At 51.6% G+C, this 18,967-nt stretch overlaps 1 protein-coding gene across 10 annotated transcripts in view; it reads left to right on the forward strand.

Moving 5' to 3' along the window:
* OPCML (opioid binding protein/cell adhesion molecule like) overlaps nucleotides 1-18,967 on the forward strand; it is a 337,383-nt gene that overhangs the window by 229,976 nt on the left and 88,440 nt on the right. For 7 of the 10 annotated variants that reach the window (XM_053996801.1, XM_053996807.1, XM_053996810.1 and 4 more), the window contains one exon: nucleotides 1,093-1,177. In XM_053996801.1, the coding sequence (XP_053852776.1) occupies nucleotides 1,093-1,177 (85 nt within the window). Of the gene's footprint in view, nucleotides 1-189; nucleotides 1,178-18,967 lie in introns of those variants that run through there. The other 3 variants (XM_053996808.1, XM_053996809.1, XM_053996812.1) reach the window with 2 other exon arrangements.

Consider the following 18,967-nt stretch of genomic DNA (forward strand, 5'->3'; position numbering starts at 1 on the left):
TGCTCTTGAGGGCAAGCTCGGGGGTGCGTGGTGCGAGAAGAGCCCCCTCTGCAGCAGGGCTGAAGCGCGTGAAGGGTTGGGGGGTCCCTCGGCTGGTGGCAGCCCCGGTCCCTGTGCGGGAGCGCGGCGCGGCGGGGGTTAATGTGCGTGTCCTCCTGCGCATCCCGCCCCGCTGCCGCCCGCCCGCCCGCCCGTGTGCGGGGCTCGGGCCGTGCGGGAGCCGAGGCGCCGGGCAGCGCTGGAGCCGCTGCCATGACAACCCCGGGGATGCTGCCGGCCGGGGCCGGGGTGCTGCTGCCGCCGCCCCCCCGCGTCCCCCCCGCCCCGCTGCGCGCCTGAGCCGCAGCCGGAGCAGCCACCGGCCCCGCGGGGGCTCCGAGACCCTCTGGACAGAGCTGAGGAGCATCGGGGACATCGCCTGCAGCTCCGCGGGGAAGTTTCGATCTTGCGACAGAGCCGGGATTCTGGGGAGCTTTATTGGGTTTTTTAATTTTTTTTTTTTTTTTAATTCTCCTTTCCCTCTGTGATTTAAACAAAAGAGCAAGAGCCGGAGAACAGCCCAGCCCCGGCCCGCTGTGTCCCCCTCGGTGCCGATGCCGCCCTCCCTTTCCTCTCACAGACACTCACGTTTCCTCCGTGGGTTATAAACTTTTGATGCCAGATCTCCGCAGCGCCTGCCCAGCTGCAGCTGAAAGTAGCGTCTCCAGCAGCCACACATCTGTGACCTTCATCTCGTGCTCCGCACCTTCTCTCCTCCTCTTCCTCCTCCTCCCCCCGGCCCTCCCGTCCTCCTCCCTCGCCCGAGGACAGCGGGACTCCCTCCGATGCCGCTCGGCAGGCTCAGCGCTCGCAGCCAGCCTTGCCGGGGGCTCTCCTGATCTCCGTGGAGCTCCGCAGCGCTCGCCCCGGTGGTTTTGCTCCCCCCCATCCCTCCTCTCCACCCACCCCTTCCCCCTTTTCGCCTTGTCGGGTGTGTTTTTTGCCTGTTGGAAAAGTCCCCGCTGCCCAGGATGGGGGTCGGTGGGTGCTTGGCCCTGCCCTGGAGGTGCCTGGTCGTCCTCTGTCTCAGGCTGCTCTTCCTTGTGCCCGCAGGAGTGCCCGTGCGCAGCGGAGATGCCACCTTCCCCAAAGCCATGGACAACGTGACAGTGCGGCAAGGGGAGAGCGCCACGCTCAGGTAGGAGCAGCTGGACCGGGGCTTTGGGGGGTCGGGGGGTCCTGCTTGCGGCTTTTGGGGGATGCTCTGTGCCCGGCGGGGCTGCCGGAGGGTCCTGGGACCAGCTGGAGACTTTGCACGTGTCCCAGGGGCTTGTCCCCATCGTGGCAGAGGACACTCCGGGTGGCAGCTTGTCCCCGTCGTGGTGGGGTCACCCCATGCGAGCGGTTTTGGAGGGACGGATGCGCCGGTGCTTTTCGGGCTGCAGCGCGGGGCTGGCAACCTCCTGGGGGGGCTGCGGGTGCCAGACGAGGAGACGACACAGGGGTTTAGGTGGCAGACAGTGAGTTAGTGCTGCGTGAAAATCCCAAAGTTGTGCCTGCGTGGGAGGGGAGGGGGGTCCGTGCTCCTGGCACCGGTGCCAGCCTGCACTGCCAGCGGCTTTCCAGGGCTGCGATGCCTCCGAGGTGTCAGTGTTTTCCTCGATCGCTTTATAGTCTCTGCACGAATCCGTTAATATCAAATCAATCTTTTACTCCAGGGCTGCATCTTATGAATTCTGATGGATGCTTTCCCTTACGTTGTTTGCTGTAGGAGAAACACAGGCGGCTGATATGCAGATGGGTCACTCCTGTGCCGCACAGCACAGCCGAGCTTCCCTTTCATTCCCTGAATGAGTTACAGGTGTACGCGGTGCATCGCCCAGGTAGCACGGCAGCTCTCCACAGGCATCGCAGCAGCGGGGCCAGAGGAGCAGGGAGCAGCCCAGCCTTTTTTAGGACGGCAGCGGGGAGGCAATGGGGCTTTGGGTCGTGCTGTGCGTGCTTCAGACAGCCCCGGGAGGACCTGAGCCGGTTAATCCGGGAGCTGTGGGACTTGAGGAAGGAGCTCGGGGATGGTGGGACGTGAGCGTGGAGCAAGAGAGCCCGGAGGAGTTTGTCTGCTTTCTCTGCACCAGCGAGCAACGCGTGCCCCTCACCCGAGTCTGGCTGCTCCCTCGCTCAGACCCGGAGGAGCAGGGCTGCAGCAGAGAGCAGCTGCTCTTCCCGAAGCCAGGCTCGGGGATGGCACAAGCAGAGCCTGTCGCGCTCTCCGTGAGCAGCCGAGCCGGCTGAGGAGCTGCTGCTGCTTTGAGCAGAGGCTGCTGTGCTCACCTGGGTGGCCGGGCAGGTTTCCGTGCCTGAGATGGGCTTTGTAGGGGGAAGTGTTTGGTGGTTATGGGAATCAGGCTCTGTGGGCTCCGTGCTGCGGAGGGAGGTGTTGGTTGCCTGTCTGCCCTCTTCCCACCACGCTCACTGCCAGACTTTGGGATGTGTCCCTTCTCCTTGGTCCCTGCCAGGGACCTGCTGGGACATGCTTGTCATCACCCCGTGTTCCTGGGGGCTGTGGCACAGCTGGAGAGCAGAGGGCTGTCTCCTTGTGCTCTTCCTAATTGAACTGCAATGATGATTAACCTGAGCTGTGTGAGCAAGGCAGTTAAAAGAAGGACAGTCCCCCAGAGAGGTGCCTTTGGCCCTGGTGCTCTTTTCCTCGCTGTCGGAACTTGTCTCCGTAGTGAAGTGTGGGCTTTGGGGCTCTCGGAGGCGATGCTGGTGGCAGTCAGAGCAGGATGGGTGCCTGTGCCTGCTCCCTGGGGAGTCCCTGCAAGTCCAGCCGAGCCTGCTGCCAGCAGAGGGCTGACTTGGATCTCCTTTTTTCTTTTTTTTTTTTCTTTTTTTTTTTTCTTTCTTTCTTTCTTTCTTCTTCTTCTTTTTTTTTTTTTTTTTTTTTTTTTTTTTTTTTTAATTTCTAATCTTCTGTCCCCTTTTCTGTGCTGTTAGCAGGGGGGATGTTTGTGAAGCAGCCCTGGAGTGGTGGGAGATTTTAGCCTTCCCATAAGAAACTCTGCATCCCCCAAGTGCTGACACTTAGGGGAAGCCCCTGCCCCAAAAGCACCTGGTTTTATTCATTTCCCCTCTTGGAATCTGCTCCTACCCAGGCTCTCCAGTGCATCTTTTCCATGCTCTTACCACCTCCCTTTTCCTCCTCAAGTCCAGCTTTCCCCTGCTGCAGGCAGGTTTCTGCCTCCAGCTCCCATTTGCTCCCAGTCTGCTCCATCTTTTCTTGCACTGCTGTTTCCCAGTGGTCCTTCTCTTCTCTCCTCTCCCTGTTTCCCTGCTGCTGCCCCTCTGCAGCCTCTGGGTGGCAAGTAGTTTTCCATCTTCCCTTGGGATCTGGAGATGGGCAGGGAATTGCACACAACAAGCCAAAGAGGTGGCATCAGTGCGGGGTTGAAGGCAGGAGGACAAAGGTGGAGCATCTTGAGGATGGGGCTGATGTTTATTTGCAGGCTCTGCTTTCCTTTGAAGAGCCAGGCAGGGGAAAGTGCCGTGGGAAGTCTTTCCCAGTGAGTGGTGTCACTGCTAAATGGTGTTTTCTCCTGTGCACCCACAGGAGGAGGTGGTGGTGTCCTCTGCTGTCCTCCCTGCAAATGGCACTTTTCTTGGGGCTCAAACCAAGGAGCTGGGCTTGGAAAAACTGAGAGGTGTAATTCCAGTGTGTAGCTCTTGCGGAATTAGCCCCAGTCCTGCTAGGTCTGGATGGCCAGGTCCTCTCCCTCATCCTGGTTGTGAGATGGGCTGAGCCTGCAAATCTCCCTGGCTCCTGCAGGGTTGGTGGAAGCTCTCTGCTTTCCAAGATCAGCCCTTGAACCACCCCTTGCATTACAGAAAGGAGCTGGGAGAGAGAGCGGACCTGCGTGCAAGTGGTGGAGGAAATCTGGAGGCTTTTCAGGCTGCCTGTGGGTTTCCTGTATTGGATTTTGGGCGCTTCCATTTCCAGCTCTCCACCCTTTTTCTGAGGGAGGCTCAGCATAATCCTTGCAGAAACTCAGGCTCCATCTACAGGCAACTTGCAGGTCATCTTAGATCAGCAACAAATAATTTCCGTTTTAAGCAGAGATTGTTGGTAATTCACTTCTTTTTATTGTAAGAACAATTTCCATAATACTCAGGCACCTTTCCTCTCCTGGGAACTAAAGGCAGTATGGAAATTTTCTGTGTACTATTAAAATAAACCCAAACTGCCTCTTCCCTGACTCAGGAACACAAAACTCAGGTGTTGAGATGGCAGGAGTAACTGATGTTACCCACCAGTCTGGGATATGAAACAGAACAAGGAGCACACTGGGAACCACCAGGGGTGTTGGAGATGGTCGCTTTTTAATCTCCCAGCTGGGATTTGATGTGGAAACAAGGATTAAATTCCTTTTTTTGGGAAGAATGCCATTGAGTCTTGGCTTTCTCCACATGCTGCTCATTGGATTCGTGTCCTGGGTTGCTGTGGGGGCATCACTGGCAGGTCATGGTTGGCCAATCCCCATGGGTTGATCCTGCCTGGAGACTTTGGCTGGGTTTTATCCCAGCTGCATTGGTGGTGGAAGCATCTCCATGGGCCGAAGGGGAAACTGGCAAATATTCCCACGGTGTTAAAATGGGGATGGAAATGGGATCGTCCCGCTGTGCCGCCAGCAAACCGACCTTTACAGCAGCCATCAGTACAGTTCATAAAGACATAAACCACCAGCTGCTCAAAATTTCAAGGCTTTATAGTTTTATCTGTATTTAAGAAATATTGTTGGGTTTCATTAAGGGAAAGAGTGCGTTTTAGAGGTTGAAGGGATTAGCTTGGATACAGGGTGTGCTGAGTTTTCTCTGTGGCTGTCACTGCAGGGACACCAGGACTTAAGGAGGCCCCTCTGCTCTCATCCTCAGTTTCCCCATTTCTAAAATGACCCAACAGCAGTGGTTTATCAGTGATGATTAGAAGAATGGGTACTCATAGGTGATGCTGAGGCAGGTATAGCTAGGCTTTTTTCCAAACTAAATAATACAGAGCTGCTTTATCTCTGTATATAAGGGCAAATTTTCAAGTCAAATCCCCTGGGCTTGTCTGCTTCTGGTGAACCCATGGCCTTTCCTACTGCCTGTCCATGAAGGAGACCAAGAAGTCAGGCTAGCTTTGCTCATTCGCATCCAAGACTCCGTGCCTGACTGTATTCTGTCAATTAGCGAGTGTGAGAATGATTCCAATTAAAAATAAAAAGCCCGAATAAAACATCACGAGATGCTGTTCTTCCATTTATTTTTGCAATTATGGTTTTAATTATTTCTGACAATGCTGCTTTGATTCTTCTTTTTTTCTTTTGGTGTAATAACCTACCTCAGTCTATTTTCCAGCACACTACGAGACCTCAGTAAAATACAACCAGCAGGAGCAGGCTGCAGGACCACAGTCTCCAGGCATAGGTCTGGGAAGTCAGAAAATCACTTTTTTTTTTGCCTCTTTTTCAGTCAAACCGCTGATATTCCGTGTACCTACCCGTTAATGGGGGTTGTGACACTCACCTGTCACCCTGCAACAACAACCATGGACCCGGCAGAGAAAAGAAGCGTTAATGCATCCACGTCTCTGCTGTTAAATCCTTGCTGGGGAGCGGGAAGAGAGTCGCCGCTCTTTGTGTGCAAATGCTAAAAGCGTGGGGATTAGCGCAGAGCAGATTAGTGAGGACTTGCTCCATTGCTGCCCCTTCCTCCCCCCTCCTCTCCTACCCAAAAAGTTTTCTGGAGCAGCTAAATATATACCTGCCGTTTCCAAGGTAGAGCTCGCTGCGTGGCGGAGCTGTAATTGGCGACTCAGGGAAATTACAGCCATGGATTCTGGCATTTGGATCCTCCTGGCTGGCATAATAATTTCTCCCTAGGTAGCTGGTATTTAACTTGTCTTATCTGCTCCTGATAGTTGTAATTACAGTGCCCGCTAATTTCACTGTAATATTGCAGCCACTGGAAGGGTGGTTGGAGAAAGGTCAGGGGGTTGCAGGAGAGCTCCTTCCTCCCCAGCCTGCTGCACCAATGATGCTGCCAAAATGCAGATGCTGAGCCCATGGAGCTGGTACCCAATGTCCTTGGCTGTGCCCCTTCCCACCTTGGTGGGGCTGGAGCAGCCTCACAGCCCCTGCCACACTGTTGTCCTTGTTGGCATCAGGGAGGGACGTGCTGGAGGGAGGTTTAAGTCCCGGTGTCCTTTGCTGTGGGATGAATGTTGGTCTTCAGCTCATGTCAGGGCTGGCTGGTTTGGGTGAGGTCACTTGTTGGGTTGTGCAATGAGAGGCTGATTGTCACTGATGTTGGTTGGTCCTGGGCTGGCTGTCCCTGGAGCTACTTGTCCCTGAGGTTGGTGTTCCTTGTGGTTCATTGTCCCTAACGCTGGTTGTTCCTGAGATTGGTGTTCCCTGCAGTTTTTTGTCCCTGTGGCTGATTGTCCCTGAGATTGGTTGTTCTGGGGTAATTGTCTCTGAGATTGGTTGTTCTGGGGTAATTGTCCCTGAGGTTGGTGTTCTTGTGGTTCATTGTCCCTGAGGCTGGTTGTTCCTAGGCTGGTTGTCCCTGAGGCTGGTGTTCCCTGATGTTGGTTGTCCCTGATGTTGGTTGTCCCTGATGTTGGTTTTCCCTGAGGTTCATTGTCCCTGATGTTGGTGTTCCCTGATGTTGGTGTTCCCTGATGTTGGTTGTCCCTGATGTTGGTTGTCCCTGATGTTGGTTGTCCCTGATGTTGGTTTTCCCTGAGGTTGGTGTTCCCTGAGGTTCATTGTCCCTGCAGTTGAGTGTCCCTAAGGCTCGTTGTCCCCAACACTGGCTGTCCCTGCTCCAAGAGCGCGGTCCTGCTGTGCAAGGGGAGGATTCAAGTCTGGCTTTGAGGCGATTCAGGGCTGGCTTTGGAGAATTCACCTTCAGCCAGCAAGGCTTGGGCTGCTGCCTGTGCCAACCCCTCTCCTGCTGAGCCAGCACCAGGCAGGTTTTATGTGGGTCTAGGGCTGGGCTCAGTGTCAGAGAGCTGGGGAGTCCTGCTGACACAGGCTGGAACCACAACACTGGGGGTTTGCTGCAGAAAATGCTGGTTTGGAGAGCACAGAGAGCTGGTGGGGCTCTGCAGAGGGAGGAGGGGACCCTCACTGTCACATCTCCCAGGGCCAGGATTCAAACCCTGGGAAGGTCCTCTTGTCTAGCAAAAAAAACCCCACCCCCTCCCACGCTAAGTTTTTAAGCTCCACTAGGCAGAAATATTTCCAAGTGGTGATATTTACCTCCTGGGGATGAGACTGAACTGTTGGTAATCCTTGTGCTATAGGGTACAGAGATCTTTTTGCAAGGATAATAAACTCCCTGGTAATAGCTGTCCTTCCCCTGGATCACGCACACTCCTCCAGGAGCTCAGGGCTTTGTTTCTGGAACAGGATTAGGTGTTAACGCTGCAAAACCAAACGGGGGCACAGTGGCTGTCTTTCACATTCCTGCTTTCCTAAGAGTTTCTCTGTTCCCTTGACTGTTCTCACAGTTTGCCTCCTCCTTGCATTCCTGAGCCCTAAACCACGGATGCTTTTTACAACAGCTGGACATATTGTTTTAAGTGATAATCTTTAGATACTGCAGACTAGCAGACAGTTCATAAGAAATATCTGATTCAGTGACTATCACTTCTTCCTCTGTCCTTGTGAGCAGCCTTTGAGGGTTAGGATGTGCTAGTTTTTTGTCTTTTTTTTTTTTTTTAATGAGAAAAATAATTTCCCCACAGCCCCTGTCAACAATTTTTAGCCTGTAATGGGTTGTTTACTGCAGGTTGGATTTGATATGTAGGTCTTGTCTTTCCTGACAGAACCCTTCAAGGTCACCTCTTTAGTGCAAAACATTCACATTTTATATTTCTGTTTTCCTATGAATATTTCCCAAGATTTGCTTAAAATGAGTTGTTTCCATGACTATGCTCACTTGACGGACTTGTTCCTTGGGATACAAATGGGTCTCCAAGTCTGTTTCTCTGTGGAGGGGGAGGATAATGAGAACAACATCTGTTGTGGTGTAAGCTGTAAATTTAAGATATTTTTTCTCATCCTGTAAAAGATCAGCAAATTGTGCTGATGCTGATGAGGTACTTTGTGCCATCTCCAGTGCTGATGGGTTCAGAGTGGGGACACTTGAGGACATGTCACACATCTTGCTTTTCTTCTCTTGGTGTGCCAAGGCTTGTGTGTGGTGTCGCCTCCAGGCTGGAGCTGGAGACAAGAGGAATGGGATTCCAGAAGAGAGAAAGTGGAAGAAGAGAAAAAAAAAGTTGGGAAGGGGGAAAGAAAAATGTCAGGTGGAAGAAGGGAGTGGGTAGAGGTAAAACCAGGGCATTGCAAAGGGTGCACCAAAGAAAAATCCACGACTGGTAACTCTCAGTGTGTGAAGTTCAGCATTGAGGGATGAGCTCCTAAAATAAAGCCCAGCAGCCAGCACAGAAATGTGGGGGGTTTGGCTTCAGCCAGTTGGTACCCGAGTTCCAATGGGATAGCGTATCCCTCCACTGGGTTTTTTATATCTTCTCTGTGTGTGTGCATGTGTTCATGTGTGTATATATATATATTTATATAAAAATCTAACAAATTTCTAACCCATATAAATCCAATTACCCATGTTTTGCCTGCAGGGAGCGAGGGAGATTAATGTTTGGTATTTTGGCAGGAATGTAAAAAGAAATAGGTGGTAATAACAATGAAGGCTCATAAAAAGGAACCGATAGTCGTGTCTGTGCCCGGAACTCGGCCGTAATTCTCCTGGGGATTTGTCGGCACAGTGCCCTGCTCCCATGGAGGGGCAGGAAAGAGCCAGGAGTGCTTCCTGGGCACTTGAGCATCCATCCTGTCAGTGAAGGTTCCATTAATGTGATAATAATAGAGGCTGATAAAGAGAAATGGTTTATGCTCCCAGGGCACCTTCTTGTGACAGATCCTGCTCTGTGTCAGGGCTCGTAGGAGCCACAGGAGCATGCTCCTCTTTATTCCCGTTTCACTGAGAGGCAAATCCCAGGAGAGGAGGATGAACATGGAAGGAGAGAAGGAAGCTGAGCTCTTCTCCACCCTCTATGATAAGTCCATGGTGGTGCTGGTCCCTGCAGGTCTGTCTTGGAGTGACAAGGCCTAGAGAGTTTCAGGCAGGAATTGGGAGTGCCAGAGTTGTGGTTTCATCAGTTTTTCTCCACTCAGAGTCCTTTTCTGCAGTGTCTCCTCCCTTCCCTCTCATAAACCCAGGCACCTGAGATGCCTTTTCCTGCAGCTCTCACTCATGGGACAGTACCTTTTTTGGAGGATCATGGGTCACTGCAAGCCTGTTCCCATCTCATCATGTCACTGCTTGACCTTGTCCCCTCCTGCCCGTGGCCTGTCCTGTGTGGTGCCCGCAGTCAAAGAGGCTGTTGTGGCAGAGTGCTATTGAGTCACAGCTTTCTCTGCACGTGGCTCAGTGTGTTTGCTGTGGGGGCATTGCTGGCAGGTCATGGTTGTCCATCCCAATGGGTTGATCCTGCCTGAAAACCTTGGCTGGGTTTTATCCCAGCTGATCAGAGGGGTGGAAGCATCTCCACTGAAGGACTGCAGGTGATTGTGCAGAAGGTGCCTTCCAGGCACGTCCACTCCCTCAGCTTCAACACTTGGGAGCCAGTCACTCATCATCCTCTCCTGACACCCTCCCTCTGGTGTCTGGGTGACTACCCTCTGCTGCTGTTGTCCCCTGTGTTGTGGGTGGCACCTGTGCTGCTCCTGAGCTGTCACCCATGGTCACGTATTAATCGCGGTTCAGATATTGTGTCCCTACAGCAGGTTCTGCCTTCTCTGCAGGCTTTGCATCAGGCTCCTTGCTCTCCGTTTATTACCACCACCAGTTTTATAACCCACTTTATCAGATGACTTTTTTTTTCCTTTCTTAAAGAGCATAACCCATGAGCAACTCATCATTTCCGAGAGAGGGAGAGTGCCGTTAGCGGGAGAGCAAGGGCTCCTTGCTCGTACCTGGAATGAGGAGCCGGCTTTACCGTCGTGTTGCATTTAATTCAATCAAGGCAGTTAAAGCCAAGATTTAAAGTCCTTTGTGTGATCACAGGAGTTGCTCTGATGCGGCAGCAGGTAGAAGGAAAGATTGAGCCCATTTCTGAGGAGACTCGGAGTAGCTGTTGGAAGCAGCCAGGCCTGGGGCTGACTGCGGCAGTGGCCACGGTGGGAAGCTCTTAGCATTCACAGCGCGTCCCATCTCTGTCTCTGTCACCCTCCCTGCTCCTTCTCCTCATCCCCATATATTCCTTTAAGTAGAATTGATTCGTTTGCCGTTTTATTTTTTTTTTTTTAACTGGGGGGAGGGCTGTTTTTAATTAATATTCTTAACTGTATGATAATTGCACTGACTGGTCCCATCGCTGTCTGAGTCACCCTCTCCTCCCTTGTTCTTGCGGGAAGGCTCTTTGGACTTAATTATAGTTAGGGATCCAGGGCTAGTGGGAACAGCAGGAGTCTTGCAGGGTTTTTGATGAAATGATTGCTGTAGGGGAAGTGGCTATTTCCTACCCGAGCCATAGATTGTGATGCTGAGACAGTGTTACGACCGTCTGGTTTGGCCACCTGCTTTTACACGGGCTGCTGCATCTCATCCTGCATTTCCCACCTGCGCCCACAAATCCCTCCTGGACACCCCAGCCCTTGTTTTGGGGTGAGAGGAGCCCAATTTTTCAGTGTTGCCCCTGCTTAGAGACATCCCATCCTTGAGGGAGTGTGTCTTGGAGCAACCCTGTCTGAGCTCCCCAAGCCCAACACCGGGATGTTGCAGGTCATGGTGGGGAATTTTGGAGGGATAGTGGAAAAGCTGCATGGACTCAGCAGATCTTTTTCATCTCTGGTTTCAGCACTGGTGCTCACAGACAGCACTGCCACCAGAGCTCAAATGCAGCCCAAGCAAGAGCTTAACAAGCTACGAGAGCTGTCCAGAAAGTTATCCTGACACCAAGTGACAGACTCTCAATTGATATCCTCTGGAGACTTTAAACTCACTTCTGCAAGGTTTCCAAAGCTGGTTTTGTCTCATACCTGAAGAATCCTTTATCTGCTACGACGCCTTCCCTGCCTTGTCTCATTGCTCTTGACGTGTCTTTGTTGCCTGCTGCAGCTCGGGTAAACTCCACTGCAAAACTATTTAAGAGAGGTTTCTCTCAGCCTTTGCCTAGCTCTCTTGCTGGAGTTCTAATATAAATCACCTGGGCTGATGCTGTTCCTGCTTGGCTCTGCAGGAAGTGGCTGGAGGGATGTCAGGACTGCTGCTGCTCATCCCAAAGGGTAGGGAATGTTCCAGACCCCTGGGAAGGGCAATATAGTGGTTGGTGTAGTAAAGTGAGAGAAACTACTGTAGGAGATAGCTCACCTTCCATCCTGGCAATGCTCTGGAGCAAACAAACAAAATCATTTGTGATCAGCTGGAATGGACAAGAAACTGTGGCACAGCCAGAAGAGCTTTTCTTGTTTGTCAACGAGAAATTGTGTCAGACAAATGAAATCTCATCTGTACCATGGAGTAAGGAGCCTGGTGGGCAGAGGGGAAGCAGGAGGCGCCTCAGATGGTGACCCAGGCAAGGCTGGAGCTGCTGCCTGTGAGCGAGTGGGAAGCCTGAGGTGGGAATCACTGTCTGGGATGGCTGTAAGGGAGCAGGCTGGGAGTTCTAAGGTGCTTCTCTGCCTCTGAGACCCAGTCCAGTCTTAAATCCATTCCCAGCTGGTAGGAAAAGCCACCTTTGCAGAAGTTTCAGGCTGCAGCTGGCTGGTAACATCCTGCTGGATGGCACAGAGAGCTTGGGGAGCTGGCTTTATGCCCTGAATCTGCCTGTGCAGGAGTGTGCCTGTTCATAGCATCATTGTGCTGCAGGACTGGCATTTTGGGATGCCACCAAGGACTCTGGAGGTTTCTGAAGTAGAGATGTGCAGTTGCTGATGTCTCGTTCTAGACCCCATCCTGTGGTGCCCCAAGTGGGAAGGTCCATGATGGAGTGTATTGATTTTCCTTCCAAGAAATGGGGTTTTCTAGCCTGCTGTAGGAGGGGTGCTGGCCTCATCCTGCTGCCTCCTGCTGCCTTTTTCTGTCGTGTTCCCAAGCAGCAGCACTTTCCCTCCTCTTCCTGCTGTGGGTGCCATGCTCCAGCACTCATCAGAGAGCCAGCCACCTCTGGACCCCTTCCCCAGTCACGTCAGACCCCCTGTGTACAACACAAGCTTTTAAGAGGCAGCTGGGGCCTGCCCAGACTCTATAACTGAGGCTGGACACTCTCAGCGGTGCAGTTGAGGCATTTTCCTTGATTTTGCTTTTATTGCCTGGTAATTCAGCGATGGGGCCAGCCCATCTGCAGGAAGCAGCTGTGTGCACTGAAAGTTGTTCTCCCTGCTACATCTCTCTCCTAGCCCATCTCCCCAAGCTGGGAGCCATCCAAGTGGCCAAAACCAGACAGTCCTGAGCCTTGGGCTCCCTCTGGGAAGAAGCCCTGACAGAATCCTGTGCTTTATCCTGCGATTGCTGAGCTTGCAGCGGTTTTCAAGACTGATGCTGCACTTAGCAGGGTGCTGCCAAACACATGAAGTCCAGCAGGTTATTTCCCCTCAGAAGCCATTTATCTTTTCCCTTTTAGATGCTGGGCTTCTGTCTGTCATTTCTGGTTTTATCTCTCACGTGGGAAGGAGCTCAGTCTTCCCAACCCTCCCACATCACTGGTGCTGGGCATGGGGTCAGACCCCATCCTGGGGAGGAGAGGCAGCTCTGGGGGCAGGTACCGTGGAGAGGGGGTGCCAGGGCTCTATTGATTTCTTTACCATTATTATTATTTAGGGAAGTTTGCTCCAAACTTCAGCTTCTTGTGTGTGTCTTCCAGTTGGATGAGGCTGCCCTGTGGGCTGGTGGGATTCCAGAAGGTTCTGGGCTGGGGTTTGAAAGTTTTATTCCAACAGGGAATTGACAACTTGTCTTTCTTTTTGGGTGGGGGTTGCATGGATTGAGGGGAAAGCTGAGATGCAAAATGTCAGGAGGTTTAGGAGTGCCTTGGGCTCTGCCACCACTGCTTGCTTGACCTCACTTCACCCGAGGCTCCGAATTTCCAGACTTTTTGTTCCTTTGAGAGACTCTAAACTTTGCAAGCTGCCAAACACTTTGGACACTCCCATCCAAAAAGTTTCCTACAGTAACAACACTCTTTCTCATTAAACACTAACTTAATAGAACAGGAGAATGCTGTGTGATGGATATTAAACTTTAACAACTGTGTATATCTATTACCTTGCTGCTAAATCTTTATATGCCTTAAATAATCAATTGATATTTAATTAGCATACAGTACTATTATTGCCTTCCTAAATCTATAATGATAAACCAAGTTACAAGTTATTGGACGTTAATTACTATCTGACGATTAGAAACAGCAAGACATTTCCCAGCCTCATCCCAGATATAATCCAGCGTGTCCATGCACACTGCTGAGCCAAGCCACGCTCCCTGTCTCTTAATAATCAATGGCTGTTCAACATGCAATATTTGTCTAATTAGCACTAAATTAAATCGTCATTGACAACACTTCAGGGTAAGAGATCTGCATCGAATATGATGGATTAGACACGGAAGGGCTGTTATTGTAAGCAGGAGATGTGTGTGTCACTTGCTTTGCTTGTCATGGCTGGCACATGGCTCCCTGTGACTGTCAGCCCGCTCCTGGGGGGACGGTGATGGAGCGGTGCCTGGATGTTGGATTGACAGTCCTGGAGACCCTGGGTCTCTCTTTAATCGAGCTGTAGACATGAGCAGCTCTTCCCAGCACCCTCCTCTGCTTCCAGCCTGCTCTCACCCATGGATGTACAAGTGCCTCCACCAGCAGGGTAGGTTTGAGTGGGAACAGGGCTTTCTGTGCCGGGGCTTTCTCTGCTGAGATAGGGCAGATGTTTCTTCTGCATTTTGTGCTTTGTGCAAACTTTTTGAGAGTGTGTGTAGCCTCTGTTTGGGCAATGAGGTTGAGGGAGATCAGGGAGTTCCAGAATGGTTTGGGTTGGAAGGGACTTTAAAGCTCATTTCATGTCCCACGGGCAGGGACACCTTCCAGTATTCCAGTTTGCTCCAGCCTGGCTTTGGACACTTCCAGGAATGGGACATCTCCAGCACAAGATGTTTGCAGCCACAAGTCTGAGCTCACAGCAGGGACGCTGGGGGAATTTGGAGGGGTGTGGGTGTGAGAGCAACCCCGAATCCTGGCGTTGCAGGGAGGAGTTCCCTCGGGAGCTGCTGTCTCGCACATGGCAGCCCCGCGCCGCGGTTTGTCAGCATCCATGGAAGCAGTTTTGCGAGAGCAGTGGGAAGGATTGCACAGCCGCCGGCTCCTTGCGAGACTCAGCCTGTCCTTCACACTCAGCGTGGATGTAATTAACTGTGCTGATGGGATGTTATGCCAACAGCAAAGAAGAAAACACCAGAAAATGAGTCAGGAGCGATAGCAGGGCTGTTCAGCGTGGAGAGGCGGGAAGCGGCAGCCAGGCGTGCGGCTCGGCTCATGTCCTGCCACACGGCAGGAGCTGGAGCATCCTCCTGCAGGGTCTGGCTCTGGAGAGGAGCAGTGGAGCACAGAGAGCCTCTCTCAGCATCTGCCATGGCTTTGCTGTGGCATTCAGGGGACATGCACAGTCCCTGGGAGGTGTTTCTGTCCCTGGATGTGTGATGGATGTGTAACTTCAGCTCTCAGTTCCCGCCTTTCAATCCTTTGCAAGGAATCACTCTCCTTGCTGTGTCAGGGATGTTTTTCAGCACTGGTTTTCCTGTGTCTTCAGGGTTTTACAGGTGGTAAAACCTCCTGAAGCCTGAGCAGCTCCTTGGCTCCTCACAGGTCTCTCTCTGCCCCCTAGAAGTGCAGAATTGGCTGGGTGGTTGGCAGGAGCAGGGATGAGAAAGAGGAAAAATTAAAAAAAAAAAAAAAAAAAGACTGTCAATTAGCAATTGAAATTGTTCTTAAAAGAATTTGCCTATTCTGCAAGGAATGTTTAGTAATTGATAGCAATTTCTAGCAATTAAATACAAATTAATTCGTGCTACCGAGAAGCAGTTTATTTATGGCTCTGTATTTATGGGCACTCCTTCTCCTTAAAACTATCATCGTTGCTTTTGATAAGTAATTAGAGTTTACTGAATAATTTCCCAATGTAGGTATGAATTTTAAATAATTTTTAATACCGTGCAAATGTTTCATTGTATTGCTGAGTGAGGGATTATCATTATTTATATTGTAGTAGGGCCTGGAGGCTGGGACAGGCACTGTGTGAGTGTATAGCACAGAGATAGTCCCTGCCCAAAACAGCTTGCAGGGAGTTTTATGTCAGCAGAAGGATCATGAACGTGCTTTTTTAAGAAATAAAAGTTATTTGGAGTCATTTGCACCTGTGTAGCACAGGCTGCAAAAGTGTTTCTCTTGAGTAGGGGGAAATAGTAATTCCCTACTAGTGATAGTAATGGTTAACCACTATGAGGAGTGGCAAAGTCCAGAGCATGAGGGGGTGAACAAACCCCACGTGTTTTGATTAGTTAAATTACAGATTGTCTGAGCAACTTGGGGTAGTGGAAGGTACCCTGCCCATGGCAGGGCTTGGAACAAGATGAGTTTTAAAGTCCCTTCCCAACTCAAATCATTCTGGGATTCTGTTTTTTGAGGTGCCTTTTATTTGCTTTGTGGCTTTTCTAAGATGATCTCAGACCGTGGTTGCAAACCTTTAACTGTGTTCCTACAGCTCCACACATGCACTTCAGCTCTGTACAAGGTGAGATCTTCATGCAAGGCCATTTCCAGGACTGGCAGATTTGAGCAGAGAGGGAAAAGCAACAAATGGTGGGAGCTGACAGTGTGACACCAGACACCGAGAGAGCTGTGGCCAGAGGAGCTGGTTTTAGGAAGGCTGTGTGTCCCGAGCACCTTCCATCAGGTGTGTGACTCCCCTCAAAGCATCCGATGGATGCTCAGCAGGGCAGAACTCATGTCAGGGATGGTGTGGGAGGGAGAGATGTCTTCTGATGCCTGATTTACAGATGGGGAAGTCATCTTACAAATGCTGGAAGCAGGAGTTGGCCAGGCTGGAGGGAACTGCTAATTAAAGCACATGGTGACAGCATCCATGCGAGGAGGATCCTGGAGAGAGGGAGAAAGCCAAGCCTGGAGAGCAGGCACCACGTTCAGAAGTGAGCCTGGGAGCTGGCAGCAGCATCTGGGCTTGCACTGCCAGGCAGGAGTACACTCCAAAGCACAGACTTCGTGCCCTAAATATCTTTTAGGGTTCCTGAGGTGAGTGTTGCTTTTATGGAGGGTTAAACTCGAGCCTGGGAACCTTGGAGAATTAAATATCCCACAGTGTTAATGTGTAGGAACAGATTTGGGATTTACCACATGCACTTGTATTATAGCTGACGTGCCCATGGGCTGTTTGAAACTTTGAGGCTGCTTGCATCCTTTGGAACATCACAGAGGTGCCTGACCCCACTGCTGCTCCCATCCCCTTTGTCACCTGAAGGTAGCAGGGTCAGCCCCCACCTCTGATTCAAAGTCTGTGCTGATCCTGCCTGTGGCAGCACAGCCTGTTCTGGCTCATTTCTGCCTTCATTACTGAGCTTGATTAAACGGTACTTGTACAGCCAAGGGTTGGGAAAACACACAAAGGGACTTTTCTACTCATCTGAGGCACTTGGGTACCGTGGAGACAGATGCTGAAGGGAGAGGGAGACGTGGAGAGACATTGAGGTCGCGGTAATGAGATGTAACCCATTAGGGCAGCGTCCTTCTGGGATCCAGGTGCCTCCAAGGGAGGGAGAGGGTTCAGACAGAGCCCCAGGACATGGAAAAGGCTCCCTCTGAAGAAGGAAAGAATGAACTGAGGAGTTGTGCTGTCTGAGGGACAGCGTTCTGTGGCTTTTGCAGAGGTTGTGGCTGGGAGAAAGCGATGGTGAGACTGTTTTGGCCTCAGGTTCTCACGTCTGTATCTTGTTTTATAGAGTCTGTGTGTGCAGCCAGCGATATTATTGGCACTGCTGGAACACACAGAGCTGCATTTAACCAGCACCTCCTGGGCTGAGCAGCTGCTGTAGCATCACGGGACATGAGCGGAGCATGTTAAATCCTAAGAAAGGCGTTGACTCCTGTCACCTCTCCATGATTCTTAAAGCAAGATGTGGTCTCCCAGATCAGATCAAGCTTGTCTTTGGGGGCTGGGAAAAGCTGTAGCAGAAGGTGGCAACTCTTATTACAGGGCAGCAATGGGTGAGTCTGGCCAGCCCCGAGGATGCCAGGTCTGGGACTGTCCACAGGGTCCACCCTGAGCGCTGATGGCTCAGCAAAGACAGGCCTGGGAGTGACTTCTGAAGATGAGGAAAAACTTCAAACCAGCAGGCTTATAGTCTTGAACTCTCCTGCTCTGGGCAGTCTTCCCTTAGATATTTCAGCCCAATTATTTTTGTGCTGTCCTTCCCATGCTGGAGGAGTGCAGAGTTTTCCTCCCTGCTCGTCTGCAAACCTCATGGTGTGCTTCATTTGAACGTTTTCCTTTTACCCATTCCCTGCTGCTGCCAGGGTCTGGGGCACGATGGTGGCTTTCATCCCTCCTTCCCTGTGATGATTCAGAGCTGGTGGCTTTTGGCCTCTGCACTACGGGTCTCTGGTTTGTTATAAGCTGTTGTGAGGTGGTTCGTGGTGCTCTGGTAGGCAGAGGAGAGATGCTGGGGACTCTTCTGAGTTAATGAACTGCCAGATTGCAAGGGAGGACGCTCAGAGACACCCCGGGTCTCTCTGGGAGGTGTGTGTCACCCCCTGCTCTCACCCTGTGATCTGAGTACCAGGCTCATGTGTGGACTCAGGGATCTTAGGAGAAGGTCGAGGCTTTTAACTGTGGGCTCTGATGGCCCTGCTCTCCCTTCCAGCAACTCCAAGAGCTCCTGTAATTAACTGCACATCCCCAAAGTCACTGCCTCTCTGAAGCTTCAGGACCTGCCAGTGCTTCTGACTGCTCCAGTGGCCTGTGAGTCTCCAGACAGGGGTCAGCAAGGCAGTTGCTGTCAGAGGAGCTCAAAGACTCCAGGCTGGAGAGGAAGGAGCACTTCCCCACCCTTGAATTGAGGACTGAAGCACCCACAACCTCCAAGGGGTGTAAACAAGGTTTGGGCTCTCAGCAGCCATGAGGTCACTGGATGTTTGTACTCAGCTCAGCCGGGCAGGGCTGTGGTAGGTGCCAAAATCACCGTGTGATGAGAGAAATGACAGTGGTGGCTTTACTGAGGATGTGGTGAGGACAGTGCCCTTGCGGGAGGTGAGTGCAGGGAAGGAGCTGAGCCATCCTAATCCCTTCTGGACTGATCAGAGTTAAACTCCTGCAGCAGGATTGCTCATCAGTGATTCATCAGCCTGAGCATTAGGGCGGTTCTCCCTTGCTGTCTGCAGAAATAACACTGGGGAACAGGGGAGGGGGATGTGTCACCCCCCAGGGAGATTTGGGTGCCTCTGAGGTGTCACCACATGGGAAACTGACCAAAGCTGGGGGGTTGAGAGAAGGAGATTTGCAGACTGAAGGCAGGGGTGCTGCTGGCACGGTGGATCTCCAGTGTCACACTGACCATGTGTGGACAAGGGATGTTCCAGCCATGGGTGGACACTGAGGTTTGGGGTGCAGAGGTGCCTGCCTGTGGCTAAATTTCACATTTTAGAGCAGAGAGCTTGAACCTTCTCCTGTTGCTCGACTAAAAGCAGTGCCTGAACCATACAAAGCTCAGACAGAGTGAGTTTGACAGGTCAAAGCCTCCCTGTCTTTACTGCCTCTTCCTAACACCAGCCCGACCCTCCAACAAATAAAAATTCCACACACGGAGCTGGTTAAAAAACATCAATTAGCTCTAAAACAATTATTTTTTTTTCTTTGAAATGCCATTT

Source organism: Vidua macroura, chromosome 22 (genome assembly GCF_024509145.1).
Source record: "Vidua macroura isolate BioBank_ID:100142 chromosome 22, ASM2450914v1, whole genome shotgun sequence".
NCBI lineage: Eukaryota > Metazoa > Chordata > Aves > Passeriformes > Viduidae > Vidua > Vidua macroura.